Genomic DNA, 15,000 nt, shown 5'->3' with positions numbered 1-15,000 from the left:
GTTCATACTGTAAGTGGGACAGCAAGTGTGTGTGTATGTGTGTGTGTGTGTGCACTCCAGGAATAACATCCTCACACACTCTCACATTCAAACACAGACTTTTTCAGTGGCTTCAACAATGCGCAACCTCTGACCTCTGACAGGAGGATTATGGCTATGTGTGTGTGTGTGTGTGTGTGTGTGTGTGTGTGTGTGTGTGTGTGTGTGTGTGTGTGTGTGTGTGTGTGTGTGTGTGTGTGCAGGCGGGTTGTGCTGCCCTGCATGTCGTTCTGTGAGGCGGCGAGAGAAGGCTGTGAGCCCGTCCTCCAGATGTTCAACGCCTCCTGGCCCGACTTCCTGCGCTGCTCACAGTTCAGCAACGTCACCTTTGCTTCATCATCATCCTCGTCATCATCGCCACCGGCATCATCGGTGCCGACAGCAACAGCAGTCCCCGCCCCTTACGCCTGTTACACACCGAGACAGATCAAAGGGAAACCCTGTGAGTAGAAACACACACACACACGTTGGTGTTTTTTCGCTCTAAACTGATCGGATGGTTCGGTGACATCACTGCTTCCCCCCTCTCTCTCCGATTGGTCGATAGCTGTGTGCGGCGGGAAGCATCACTTCCTGTGTGCGACTGGGATCTGTGTCCCTGAGAAGCTGGTGTGTAACGGATACAACGACTGTGACGACTGGAGCGACGAAACACACTGTGGTGACACACACACACACACACACACACACATTGTGAGGACACACATTTACACTTATACACATGTTTTTGGGGTCCATTGTTTTTTGCTGACTTGTGAGGACACACACACACACACACACACGCTGTATTGTGACCTGTTCAAATAGCAGGCTAACGGAGTTGTACCCCAAACCGGACAGTTTTTAGCTAATGTTTCAATACAATTCACTTACAATGTTGATAAAAATGATCGTGTAATGTTTTCAGTTGATTTAATGGCGTTAAACTGAAGTTAAACTTCGTACCTTTCAAACGAAATATTGTTGTAATTATTACAGTTAGCTTTGCCTTTACCAGAGTCGTTAAAACGATGCTAACACGGGTGAATTAGCCGTGCACTGCTCTTGGCCTAATCCGTACGGACTTCTATCCTCGTTGTAAACACTGGCTGCTGCTGGTTTTTCGGGGATATTCGCTTGTTCCAGGGTCGCAAAAATGACCATCAATGCTGTCAACACATCCGGGATCGTAGTTCTGTCCTTCACAATAAGATATCACGCTTCAACAACTCCAAATGATGCAATAAAAGCTCCTTAATTTCCGTTCGAGCTGTTTTAGCGTCGCCCGAGCGTTCTTTCTGCTTTCTCTCATCAAAGTCACTTTCCTATAGTATTTAGACATATAAACGTCCATATATATTCATGAAATTTGACACATAGATTATTTGACATGTATGAATTAATATTATTTACGTTTGGTTGGCGATCGCCGAAGAAAATGACAGCGAAATGACCGGAAAGGGCGTCACGACGGAATCGTTCGAGACAGGCCAATAGCAGCTAGCGCTGACCGAGGCAGGCCATCGTTACGTTAGGTTTTTAGCCCGTTGTTGTGGTGATGAGTGTGCAGGTGATTTATTGCGGTTATTTACAGCGATGGAAGTTCCGGAACAGTTTGTGTGTGTGACAGAGAGGCGGTTGTCATGGCGATATAAGGAGACTATAGTGGTGCAACCATGATAACAACATACCTGTAGAAGCTAGAAGAACAGATTTCAATATTTTATACTTTATTTACAACTCCATTGAATCACAAGGTGAAATCACGATTCAAGCTAACACTGATAACTTAGTTAGCTTCAACCGCAACACTTTGTCTGGACTTATTTTAATAACAATCGAGGCTTTAATTCAGCTTTTTATGGTTTTGAAATGCTGACGATAATCTCTGATGAAATCGGCTGGCGGTAAACTAGAGGTGTTAGCAGCTAACAGCTAACATCTCTCTCTCTCTCTGTCTCTCTCTGTCTCTCTCTCTCACTCTCTCTCTGTCTCTGTCTCTCTCTCTCACTCTCTCTCTCTCTCTGTCTCTCTCTGTCTGTCTCTCTCTCTGTCTCTCTCTGTCTGTCTCTCTCTCTCTGTCTCTCTCTGTCTGTCTCTCTCTCTGTCTCTCTCTGTCTGTCTCTCTCTCTCTGTCTCTCTCTGTCTGTCTCTCTCTCTGTCTCTCTCTGTCTGTCTCTCTCTCTCTGTCTCTCTCTCTCACTCTCTCTCTGTCTCTGTCTCTCTCTCTCACTCTCTCTCTCTCTCTGTCTCTCTCTGTCTGTCTCTCTCTCTGTCTCTCTCTGTCTGTCTCTCTCTCTCTGTCTCTCTCTGTCTGTCTCTCTCTCTGTCTCTCTCTGTCTGTCTCTCTCTCTCTGTCTCTCTCTCTCTCTGTCTCTCTCGCTCTCTGTCTCTCTCTCTGTCTCTCTCTGTCTGTCTCTCTCTCTCTGTCTCTCTCTGTCTGTCTCTCTCTCTGTCTCTCTCTGTCTGTCTCTCTCTCTCTGTCTCTCTCTCTCTCTGTCTCTCTCGCTCTCTGTCTCTCTCTCTGTCTCTCTCTGTCTGTCTCTCTCTCTGTCTCTCTCTGTCTGTCTCTCTCTCTCTGTCTCTCTCTGTCTGTCTCTCTCTCTGTCTCTCTCTGTCTGTCTCTCTCTCTCTGTCTCTCTCTCTCTCTGTCTCTCTCGCTCTCTGTCTCTCTCTCTGTCTCTCTCTCTCTCTCTGTCTCTCTCTCTCTCTGTCTCTCTCTCTCTCTGTCTCTCTCTCTCTCTCTCTCTGTCTCTCTCTCTCTCTGTCTCTCTCTCTCTGTCTCTCTCTCTCTGTCTCTCTCTCTCTGTCTCTCTCTCTCTCTCTCTCTCTGTCTCTCTCTCTCTCTCTCTCTCTCTCTCTGTCTCGCTCTCTCTCTCTGTCTCTCTCTCGCTCTCTCTCTCTCTCTCTCCAGTGTGTACAGATGGAGAGTTCCGGTGCAGCACCGGTCGGTGTCTCTCGCCCGCTGTGGTGTGCGACGGTTACGACGATTGTGGAGACCTGAGCGACGAACTCAGCTGTGGTGAGAACACACACACACACACACTCACACACTCCCTCACACACACACACACTCACACACTCCCTCACACACACACACACACTCACACTCTCACACACACACACACACACACACTCACACACACACACACTCACACACTCCCTCACACACACACACACTCACACTCTCACACACACACACACACTCCCTCACACACACACACACTCACACACACACACACAATCACACACTCCCTCACACACACACACACTCACACACACACACACACAATCACACACTCCCTCACACACACACACACTCACACACTCCCTCACACACACACACACACTCACACTCTCACACACACACACACACACACACTCACACACACACACACTCACACACTCCCTCACACACACACACACTCACACTCTCACACACACACACACACACACACTCACACACACACACACTCACACACTCCCTCACACACACACACACTCACACTCTCACACACACACACACACTCCCTCACACACACACACACTCACACACACACACACAATCACACACTCCCTCACACACACACACACTCACACACACACACACACAATCACACACTCCCTCACACACACACACACTCACACACACACACACAATCACACACTCCCTCACACACACACACACTCACACACACACACACACAATCACACACTCCCTCACCACACACACTTTTAGTGACGTGGTTTGGGAGCTCAGGATCAACTGTGGGATCAGAGAGAGAGCAAATGTGAGTGAGGGAATCCACCACCTGTCTCTCTGCCAACACACACACACACACATTTACACACACACTCACACACACACACTGACACACACACTTACACACACACACACACTCACACACACTCACACACACACACACACACACTCACACAGTATCATGTTTGGGGGTTTCGTGTGTCTGTCAGCTGTTATTTTCAGCTTCGGTGATCTTTTAGCTTCACTGCAAACTATTATTGTAATGAATTAATTTCTTTACTCTTTACTTTCATTATTCACCCTATTTAGTCAAATGTTTGTTTTTAATGCTACAGTCAACAACAGGAGACAGAGAAGCAGCTCTGCTCGTCTTTGTGCCTTTAAAAGATCAAACCATAGAAATAGAATAGAAATAGATCGGACATGAACATTCTAAACCACCAAACCGATCAGTGGAGTCGTAACTCGTGTTACTGATGAGGAAACATTAATATCAACAGAAGACTGACAACTTTGTTCAGCTCATTTTCTGGAACCATTGCTAACTCCACCATGCTGTAATGCTACACTCGTTACAGAAAATGTATCATGGGCTCGGTCCGAGCTAACGCTAGCCTACCTAGTTATAGGTATAGGTAGTAATAATAGTATCTGTAGTAGTTGTAAAAGTATTTGTCGTAGTAGAATATCTGTTGTAGTAGTAAAACTAGTTTTTATTTCTATGCATAAATCTCACCTTTGGCTCATTCTGGTGTGTGTGTGTGTGCGTGTGTGAGTGTGTGCGTGTGTGTGTGTGTGCGTGTGTGTGTTTGTGTGTGTGTGAGTGTGTGCGTGTGTGTGCGTGTGTGTGTGCGTGTGTGTGTGCGTGCGTGCGCGCGTGCGTGTGCTTGTGTGTCCGTGCGTGCGTGCTTGTGTGTGTGTGCGTGCGTGCTTGTGCGTGCGTGTGTGTGCGTTCGTGCTTGTGTGTGTGTGCGTGTGTGTGTGCGTGCGTGTGTGTGCTTGCGTGCGTGCGTGCGTGCGTGCGTGTGTGCGTGCGCGTGCGTGCGTGTGTGTGTGTGTGTGCGTGCGAGTGTGTGCTTGCGTGCGTGCGTGTGTGTGCGTGCGTGCGTGCGTGTGTGTGTGTGCGTGCGTGTGTGCGTGTGCGTGCGTGCGTGTGTGCGTGCGTGTGTGTGTGTGCGTGTGTGCGTGCGTGTCGTCAGTGTGTGATATGGCCCGTGAACATCGCTGTGGTGACGGTCGCTGCGTGTCCAGAGAGTGGCTGTGTGACGGAGACCACGACTGTCTCGACAAGAGCGACGAGCTCAACTGCTGTGAGTGACCGAGCCGCTTCACTCGTAGAACCCCGTTACCGTTAGTAACCTGATTGTAGACATGTAGAAGTCAATATTTTGCACATTTCTGCACTAATTCTATGATTCTGGACAATTGAACTTTAATTTTTTAATTTTAATTTTCTCTTATTATGTTTATTGTTTGTGCACCAAAACACAAAGGCAAATTCCTGAAAACCTTGTTGGCAATAAACTGATTTCTGGTTCCTTTCTTGGCCCCAAATCTCTGGTTCTAACTTTAGTCTCGCAGTCGACTGCATGTTCTCTGATGATTCTAGAGACTCGATAAAATGTGTTCATCTTCATCAAAATGTCAAAGAGAGAAACATGACAATCACAGCTGAGTCACCAGAGAGTGATTCATGTTGCTGTAACCCACGGTGTGTGTGTGTGTGTGTGTGTGTGTGTGTGTGTGTGTGTGTGTGTGTGTGTGTGTGTGTGTGTGTGTGTGTGTGTGTGTGTGTGTGTGTGTGTGTGTGTGTGAGAGCAGCCTGTAAGAGTCAGGGTCTGTTGGAGTGTAGGAACGGTCAGTGTGTTCCGTCTGCGTTTCGCTGTGACGGAGAAGACGACTGTAAAGACGGCAGCGACGAGGAGTACTGCAGCCGAGAGCAGAGTGAGACACCCGTCTGTCCATCACCCGTCTGTCCATCACCCGTCTGTCCATCACCCGTCTGTCCATCACCCGTCTGTCCATCACCCGTCTGTCCATCACCCGTCTTCTTCTCTCATTGTGTGTGTGTGTGTGTGTGTGTGTGTGTTACAGCTCAGGGTGTGTGTGCTCCTGGTCAGCCCAGCTGTATCTCCACTTCCTGTCCGTCGGTGTGTGCGGGGGGCGGAGCCTGCGACCCCCGAACCAACAACAACAACTGCAGTGAGTCTTCACTCTGCTGCAAGAACCACGACACGTCCTGACTACAGCATATTAATCTAACATTTACTAATATTTGTATTCACATTCACTGTGGCTGAAGAAGTACTCACAGCCTTTATGCAAGTACACATGTGAGGTACTTGTACTTTAGTACAGGTACTTTCCACCACACATTAGTAGTTCTTGTTGACTCGAAACCCACGGTACCTGTCTGTGTGTCCGGTCCTCAGCGCGCTGTGAGCCCATCAGCCTGGAGCTGTGCATGAACCTTCCCTACAACCTGACCAGCTACCCCAACTACCTGGGCCACCTGTCCCAGAGAGAGAGCTCCGTGTCCTGGGAGTCCTCTCTGTTCCCGGCGCTGGTCCAGACCGGCTGCTACCAGTACCTCATGTTCTACGCCTGCACGCTGCTGGTCCCCAAGTGTGACCCGGTCAGCCTGCAGAGGGTCCCGCCCTGCAGGTTAGTCAGTTAGTTGGTTAGTCTGCAGAAGGTCCCGCCCTGCAGGTAGGTTAGTTAGTTAGTTGGTTAGTCTGCAGAAGGTCCCGCCCTGCAGGTAGGTTAGTTAGTTAGTTGGTTAGTCTGCAGAGGGTCCCGCCCTGCAGGTTAGTCAGTTAGTTAGTTGGTTAGACTGCAGAGGGTCCCGTCCTGCAGGTTAGTCAGTTTGTTAGTTGGTTAGTCTGCAGAGGGTCCCGCCCTGCAGGTAGGTTAGTTAGTTAGTTGGTTAGTCTGCAGAGGGTCCCGCCCTGCAGGTTAGTTAGTTAGTTAGTTGGTTAGTCTGCAGAGGGTCCCGCCCTGCAGGTAGGTTCGTGAGTTAGTTGGTTAGCCTGCAGAAGGTCCCGCCCTGCAGGTTAGTTAGTTAGTTAGTTAGTTGGTTAGTCTGCAGAGGGTCCCGCCCTGCAGGTAAGTTAGTTAGTTCACATGTTAGCTATCATGTTAGTTCGTTGCTCTGCAGAGGGTCCCGCCCTACAGGTTAGTTAGTTAGTTATGTAGTGAAGCAGCTGTGCTCTGGTTGGTTAGTTAGTCTTCAGAGGGTCTCTGGCTAGCAGGTTAGTTAGTTAGCATGTTTGTCAGTTAGCATGTCAGTTAGATAACGTGCCCGTTGGTTAGTTAATTTCAGTTATTTAGTCATTCAGTTACTTTGTTCGTGTCTCTCGTCCTCTCAGGTCGTTGTGTCGTAATGCGAAGGAGAAGTGTGAGTCGGTGCTCGGCATTGTGGGATTGCAGTGGCCTGAGGACTCAGACTGCAGTCAGTTTCCAGCGGAGGGAGGAAACACCACATGTCTGCTGCCGGAGGACGGAGTCGATGGTACTGTCTGTCTGTCTGTCTGTCTCTCTCTCTGTCTGTCCGTCCGTCCGTCCGTCCGTCTGTCTCTCTCTCTGTCTGTCCGTCCGTCTGTCTGTCTGATATCTCTCGCTTTCTGTCCTGATATCAGGACTTGAACTTGACGTTGTTTGTTGTTTTTGGTGCGTTGCCTTGGCAACAGAGTGCTCCCCCAGCCATTTCAAGTGTCGGTCGGGTCGCTGCGTCCTAGCAACCAAACGCTGTGACGGACACCTGGACTGTGACGACCACAGCGATGAGGACAACTGTGGTGAGACGCACAACCTTTCAAAATAAGAGTCTGTTGGACTGTGCCGCTTCCTGTAGTAGTAAATGTATGTGTGGTGGTAAAAGTATTTGTATTCAGTTGATGATGTCACCTCTCCTTCAGGCTGTTCTGAGCGCGCTCTGTGGGAGTGTCCCGGCAGTAAAGTTTGTATCAAAGCCAGTATGATCTGTGACGGCTTCCCAGACTGCCCTCTGCTGGTGGACGAGAGCAACTGCTGTGAGTCTTGTTTATTCTGTTACACAGTTAGTTTATTTATGTTTTAAATTAGACTACAGTAGTGTGTAGTAGTGTTGGTGATGGGGTTACTGATGACGGTGTTATTGATGACTGTGTTGTTGGTGACGGTGTTGTTGGCGACTGTGTTGTTGGCGACGGTGTTGTTGGTGACGGTGTTATTGATGACTGTGTTGTTGGCGACGGTGTTGTTGGTGACCGTGTAGTTGGCGACTGTGTTGTTGGTGACGGTGTTGTTGGTGACGACTGTGTTGTTGACGACGGTGTTGTTGGTGACGACTGTGTCGTTGACGACTTTGTCGTTGACGGTGTTGTCGGTGACGGTGTTGTTGGTGACGACTGTGTTGACGATTTTGTCGTTGACGGTGTTGTTGGTGACGACTTTGTCGGTGACGGTGTTGGCGACGACTGTGTTGTTGGTGACGACTGTGTTGACGATTTTGTCGTTGACGGTGTTGTTGGTGACGACTTTGTCGATGACGGTGTTGTTGGTGACGGTGTTGTTGGCGACTGTGTTGGCGACGACTGTGTCGTTGACGACTTTGTCGTTGACAGTGTTGTTGGTGACGGAGTTGTTGGCGACGGTGTTGTTGGTGACGGTGTTATTGATGACTGTGTTGTTGGCGATGGTGTTGTTGACGATGGTGTTGTTGGTGACGGTGTTGTTGACGACTGTTGGTGACGACTGTGTTGGTGACGACTGTGTTGTTGGCGATGGTGTTGTTGGTGACGGTGTTATTGATGACTGTGTTGTTGGTGACGGTGTTGTTGGTGACGGTGTTATTGATGACTGTTGTCGGTGATGGTGTTGTTGGTGACGGTGTTGTTGGTGACGGTGTTATTGATGACTGTGTTGTTGGTGACGGTGTTCTTAGCCACGGTGTTATTGATGACTGTGTTGTTGGCGACGGTGTTCTTCGCCATGGTGTTGTTGGTGACTGTTGTTGATGGTGTTATTGACAGTGTTGTTATTGTTGTTTCCTCAGCGGTGTGCAGAGATAACGAGCTCTCTTGTAACAACCATCAGTGCGTCCATCGGACTCTTTGGTGTGACGGAAAGAAACACTGTTCAGACAGCTCTGATGAGTGGAACTGTGGTACCACACTTATTTTACTTTCATCCATTATAGACACACATAGACGTTAATAAATGCTCCGTCACACACAGTGGGTGTCAGCCTCTGTATTGATCCTCTCTGCAGTGTCTCTGTCCGATCGATCGGGTTCTGTACTGACGGTGTTCAGGACGGCAGCAGAGTATCAGGTCTGTGCAGACGAGTGGAACCACAAGCTCAGTGAGCTGACCTGCAACCAGCTGGGACTAGGGTAAGGTCAGTAACACACACAGTCACACACACACACACACACAGTGTTACAGATGAACCTCAATATTCATGTTTCTCTGCAGAGTTCCCTCCTCTGTTTCCATGGTACCCGACCCCCCCGGTGTCCCGGGCCGTCGCCGTTGGCTACATGTTCACCCCGAGTGGAACCTGAGGAACGGATCCGCTCTGCAGGCCCGACTGGAGAAGAGAAGGTAACAGAACCCTCGTCAGAACAACCGGAGAACCTATGAGAGAGCTGCGAGTCTGGACACCAGACTCCGTTCACAAAACCAGTGATTTAACTCTCAGAACAGGAGCTGCTGCTCTACTGCTGTTAGTGTGTTTGTGTTGTTGTGTACACACTAAAGTCTCACAACAACACAAACCAACCAATGGAGGCAGCAGTAGAGCAGATCCTGTTCTCTGAGTTAAATCACTGGTTTTATGAACGGAGTCTGGTGAGCTTCAGGACTGAGCTGCTCACCTGTCGATACGTTTCAATAAAACTCTGTCACCTGACTGCCACTGTAATATTATGGTCTGTCTCTCTCTCTCTGTCTGTCTCTCTCTGTCTCTCTCTCTCTGTCTCTCTCTCTCTGTCTCTCTGTCTCTCGCTCTCTGTCTCTCTGTCTCTCTGTCTCTCTGTCTCTGTCTCTCTGTCTCTCTGTCTCTCTCTCTCTGTCTCTGTCTCTCTCTCTCTGTCTCTCTGTCTCTCTCTCTGTCTGTCTACAGTCATGCGTGTCATTCCAGGAGGAGAGTCTCACTGCTGTGCACCAGAGAAGGTAAATATTCAGATTTTTTATTGTTATTATCTGAACATCTTTTTAAAACTCCAAATTATTCTGGAACTAATAATTGTTTTTATAATTAATACTCTGAAGTTGATTTTAACGATGAAAGAAAGGTTGATTTTCTGTCGATCTGTGGATCGATGAGTGGACGATTGGTTCAAATCAGATTGAAATATTTTAAGTGTGTCGTTCCTCATACGACCACCAGATGGCGACAAACACTAAATATGTATTTAAATATCATGACAAGTCTCTCTCTCTCTCTGTCTCTCTCTCTGTCTCTCCCTCGCTCTCTCTCTCGCTCTCTCTCTCCCTCTCTCCCTCTCTCTCTCTCTCTCTCGCTCTCTATCTCTCTCTCTCCCTCCCTCTCTCTCTCTCTCCCTCTCTCCCTCTCTCCCTCTCTCTCTCTCGCTCTCTCTCTCTCGCTCTCTATCTCTCTCTCTCCCTCTCTCTCTCTCGCTCTCTCTCTCCCTCCCTCTCTCTCTCTCTCTCTCTCTCTCTCTCTCTCTCTCTCTCTCTCTCTCTCTCTCTCTCTCTCAGCGTGCGGTCTGCATCCGTCGTTGGGTGTCTTCCCCCACAGGAGGAAGAGGATTCTGGGAGGGCGTGTCTCCCGGAGGGGGGCGTGGCCTTGGCAGTGCTCGCTGCAGAGTGGACAGGGCGGTCACGTCTGTGGGTGTGTCCTCATCGACCGGAGGTGGGCTCTGACCGTCGCCCACTGCTTTGAGGGGTGAGACGGGGGAGAGAGGGGGGGGGGGGGGAGACTGTCTCGGTATGTGAAAGAGCTGGACCTGATCCTGTCTGTCCTGCAGGAGGGAGACCCCCGACCTCTGGAAGGTGGTTCTGGGTCTCAACAACCTGGACCACCCAGGAGTCCACAGTCAGAGCCGCGGGGTGCGTTCCATTATCGTGCACCCGCGGTACAACCGGGCGGTGGTGGACTACGACATCAGCGTGGTGCAGCTGGACTCTGAGGTCAGAGACGCTGCATTGATTATCAATACGTATGTGTGTGTGTGTGTGTGTGTGTGCGTGTATATAGTTGTTTACATACAAGAATAACAAATAACTTTCTCGTCTGTCTGTCAGGTCGAGGAGACGGCGTTTGTGAGGCCGGTGTGTCTCCCTGAACCCGACCAGCTTCCTGCTCCTGACTCCTACTGTTACATCACAGGCTGGGGTCACATGGGCAACAGGAGTGAGTGCACACACACACACACACATCCCCGTACTTCTGTCTTTGTGAGGACCCTGGTATAATGCATGCAGATATAAAGTACAAGAAACAAACACAGAACACATTAGAGGAAACTTAAACTCGTCAGTAACCAGTTCATTTACAGCTGTGATCAGAGCGCTCCAGATGTTCCTATTGATTGTGTGTGTGTGTGTGTGTGTGTGTGTGTCCGTCCAGTGCCCTTCAAGCTGCAGGAAGGGGAGGTTCGGATCATCTCGCTGTCTCAGTGTCAGTCTTACTTCGACATGAAGACCATCACTCCCAGGATGCTTTGTGCCGGTTACGACGCTGGAACCGTCGACTCCTGCATGGTAACATGTGCACCGACAGCCCGCCGGCTTCCCACACAGCCGCGCAGTGTGTTTACAGTGTGTGTGTGTGTGTGTTCAGGGCGACAGCGGCGGCCCGTTGGTGTGCGAGGAGGTGAGCGGTCGCTGGACGTTGTTCGGCCTGACGTCGTGGGGCAGCGTGTGCTTCAGTAAAGTGCTCGGACCCGGCGTCTACAGCAACGTGACGCACTTCACCTCCTGGATCCAACAGCAGATCTACATCCACACGTACCTGACCGACTGACTCACACACTCACACACACACTCACACACACCCTCTCACACACACACACTCACACACACACACTCACACACACACTCTCACACACACACACTCACACACACACACACTCACACACACTCACACACTCACACACACACACACACCTTGTGCTGCTCTACCTGAGCCTGTATCTATGCTGATAGCATTCAGATGCTAGCTGCTGTATGCGCAGCAGTATAGACTCGTAGTACAGATGCTAACTACTTCGCTCATAGAGCTGCAATCAGACTTCACGTTCACCAGATAACGGTCGTTCTGTCGCGTGTGGAACATTTTAAATCTAACAACACATCTACTGACGTTCAACCGCTGCTGGATCCATGATTATGGACTTTAATATCAATGTATTTGAAACATTTTAATATTTCTCTCCGGTTTGAATCACTCTGTTAATTTGCAAATGAATCGGGTCAGTGAAGTAGGATGTGTCAACGCCGTGACCTCACAGCGGGTCCTCTCACACCTCGTCTGCTACAACGCTTTGGATTTTTCAGTTTGATCCGAACCAAAGTCCTCAGTGTGAGATCTCAGACGTGGTGTGGAGAACCTGTCTGGTGGACGGCGTGACGGTTGAGCGTTGTGACGGATGTGAAGCAGTCCTTTGGGGCTCGAGCTGTGACGAGGCCCCGAGTGTGTTTGGATGTTCGTGGTTTAGGAACTTTTGATGATTGTAGACGTTGCTCCATAAACACGTTGCCTGCTCTTGTTCTTGTTCTTGTTCCTGCTCTTGTTCCTGTTCCTGTTCTTGTTCCTGTTCCTGTTCTTGTTCTTGTTCTTGTTCCTGCTCTTGTTCCTGTTCCTGTTCTTGTTCTTGTTCCTGTTCCTGTTCTTGTTCTTGTTCTTGTTCCTGCTCTTGTTCCTGTTCCTGTTCTTGTTCCTGTTCTTGTTCCTGTTCCTGTTCCTGTTCTTGTTCTTGTTCCTGCTCTTGTTCCTGTTCCTGTTCTTGTTCTTGTTCCTGCTCTTGTTCCTGTTCTTGTTCCTGTTCCTGTTCTTGTTCCTGTTCCTGTTCTTGTTCCTGTTCTTGTTCCTGTTCTTGTTCCTGTTCCTGTTCTTGTTCCTGCTCTTGTTCCTGTTCCTGTTCTTGTTCCTGCTCTTGTTCCTGTTCTTGTTCTTGTTCTTGTTCTTGTTCCTGCTCTTGTTCCTGTTCCTGTTCTTGTTCCTGTTCTTGTTCCTGTTCCTGTTCTTGTTCCTGTTCCTGTTCCTGTTCTTGTTCCTGTTCTTGTTCCTGTTCTTGTTCCTGTTCCTGTTCTTGTTCCTGCTCTTGTTCCTGTTCTTGTTCCTGCTCTTGTTCCTGTTCCTGTTCCTGTTCTTGTTCCTGTTCCTGTTCTTGTTCCTGCTCGTGTTCCTGTTCCTGTTCGAGTGTTGAAACTTTTAATAATCATAAAATAATCACAACATTCAGACGTTCTGAATTCCTAGAAGCTGCTATCTTAACCAGACCAGTTGAGCACTCAACGTCCCACAATGCTTCACTCTGTCGTGCCTGTACTTAAACTTAGCAGCAAGAAAACAGCCGTGTTACGTGTACAACGTCCTGCTGGAGGTGTGTGTGTGAGACGGAGAGAGGATGGCTTCGCTCCTACAAACACACCGGCAACTTATTCGGGCAACTTTGATGGATGACATTTATCTTTATTCATTTTAATTCACGACACAAAAGGCAGAAATCAGTCCTACATGACTTGTTTTGTGCTGTTACGTCTCATGTTATGAGATATTATCAAGGATGAAATGCTCAGGGGCTCCGTACAGTCCAGACTTAAATTCAATCATAAATGTCAGATTCAAACATTCTCATCTTAAGTGGAGTCAAAATAACGAGCAGAATAAATCAGGTTGTGAAGTGTAACTGAAGCATTTTACCGATGAAGAAAACTGAACTGTTGTTAACAAATGTCATCAGTGAGATAAATGAACTGATTTAAACTGATGAACTGATTACCTAGCTGCGTTACCTAGCTGCGTTACCTAGCTGCGTTACCTAGCTGCGTTAACTAGCTGCGTTACCTAGCTGCGTTACCTAGCTGCGTTACCTAGCTGCGTTAACTAGCTGCGTTACCTAGCTGCGTTACCTAGCTGCGTTAACTAGCTGCGTTACCTAGCTGCGTTACCTAGCTGCGTTAACTAGCTGCGTTACCTAGCTGCGTTAACTAGCTGCGTTACCTAGCTGCGTTACCTAGCTGCGTTAACTAGCTGCGTTACCTAGCTGCGTTAACTAGCTGCGTTACCTAGCTGCGTTAACTAGCTGCGTTACCTAGCTGCGTTACCTAGCTGCGTTACCTAGCTGCGTTAACTAGCTGCGTTACCTAGCTGCGTTACCTAGCTGCGTTAACTAGCTGCGTTACCTAGCTGCGTTAACTAGCTGCGTTACCTAGCTGCGTTACCTAGCTGCGTTAACTAGCTGCGTTACCGAGCTGCGTTACCTAGCTGCGTTACCTAGCTGCGTTAACTAGCTGCGTTACCTAGCTGCGTTAACTAGCTGCGTTACCTAGCTGCGTTACCGAGCTGCGTTAACGAGCTGCGTTACCTAGCTGCGTTACCTAGCTGCGTTACCTAGCTGCGTTACCTAGCTGCGTTACCTAGCTGAGTTAATTAGCTGCGTTACCTAGCTGCGTTACCTAGCTGCGTTACCTAGCTGCGTTAACTAGCTGCGTTACCTAGCTGCGTTAACTAGCTGCGTTACCTAGCTGCGTTACCTAGCTGCGTTAACTAGCTGCGTTAACTAGCTGCGTTACCGAGCTGCGTTACCGAGCTGCGTTACCGAGCTGCGTTACCTAGCTGCGTTACCTAGCTGCGTTACCTAGCTGCATTAACTAGCTGCGTTACCTAGCTGCGTTAACTAGCTGCGTTACCGAGCTGCGTTACCGAGCTGCGTTACCGAGCTGCGTTACCGAGCTGCGTTAACGAGCTGCGTTACCGAGCTGCGTTACCGAGCTGTCGTTCAGGTTAGCGAGCAGATTGTTGCTTTTAAACGCTCTTTGACATCTTTTAAAAATATGTTGAACTGTTAACATTTATTCATGCTCTCTGATTTATGGATTTGAAAGCATGAATCATTTTTATTTCCCCTTCCAGGCCTTTTAATTTACAGATTATTTTACATTATTTCAACCATGTAAGTTCGTATTCTGTGCATGTTCTACAAAGAGGGAGCGGAATCGATCAACCTTTATGAAAAACAAACCGTTTCAGAAGGAAAGAAGATTTT

The 15,000-nt window shown here is 48.8% G+C and overlaps 1 protein-coding gene across 1 annotated transcript in view; it reads left to right on the top strand.

Moving 5' to 3' along the window:
* Positions 1-11,753, top strand: part of corin (corin, serine peptidase) — a gene marked incomplete at its 3' end in the record, with an annotated part of 21,621 nt that extends 9,868 nt beyond the window's left edge. Inside the window, exons 6-24 of the mRNA XM_079295599.1 lie at positions 243-481; positions 587-700; positions 2,933-3,040; positions 4,981-5,091; positions 5,603-5,725; positions 5,876-5,983; positions 6,214-6,445; positions 7,150-7,292; positions 7,471-7,578; positions 7,699-7,812; positions 8,817-8,927; positions 9,033-9,156; positions 9,239-9,367; positions 9,888-9,937; positions 10,487-10,673; positions 10,756-10,918; positions 11,033-11,141; positions 11,358-11,491; positions 11,571-11,753. Coding sequence (XP_079151725.1) covers positions 243-481; positions 587-700; positions 2,933-3,040; positions 4,981-5,091; positions 5,603-5,725; positions 5,876-5,983; positions 6,214-6,445; positions 7,150-7,292; positions 7,471-7,578; positions 7,699-7,812; positions 8,817-8,927; positions 9,033-9,156; positions 9,239-9,367; positions 9,888-9,937; positions 10,487-10,673; positions 10,756-10,918; positions 11,033-11,141; positions 11,358-11,491; positions 11,571-11,753 — 2,590 coding nt within the window. The remainder of the gene's footprint in view (positions 1-242; positions 482-586; positions 701-2,932; positions 3,041-4,980; positions 5,092-5,602; positions 5,726-5,875; positions 5,984-6,213; positions 6,446-7,149; positions 7,293-7,470; positions 7,579-7,698; positions 7,813-8,816; positions 8,928-9,032; positions 9,157-9,238; positions 9,368-9,887; positions 9,938-10,486; positions 10,674-10,755; positions 10,919-11,032; positions 11,142-11,357; positions 11,492-11,570) is intronic.
* Between the last annotated feature and the right edge of the window lie 3,247 nt (positions 11,754-15,000).

This window comes from Melanostigma gelatinosum, assembly GCF_949748355.1.
Source record: "Melanostigma gelatinosum genome assembly, chromosome: 23".
NCBI classification, from domain to species: Eukaryota; Metazoa; Chordata; class Actinopteri; order Perciformes; family Zoarcidae; genus Melanostigma; species Melanostigma gelatinosum.
Note: the sequence above shows the minus strand (reverse complement) of the source record. Positions and strands in the feature narration are given on the sequence as shown.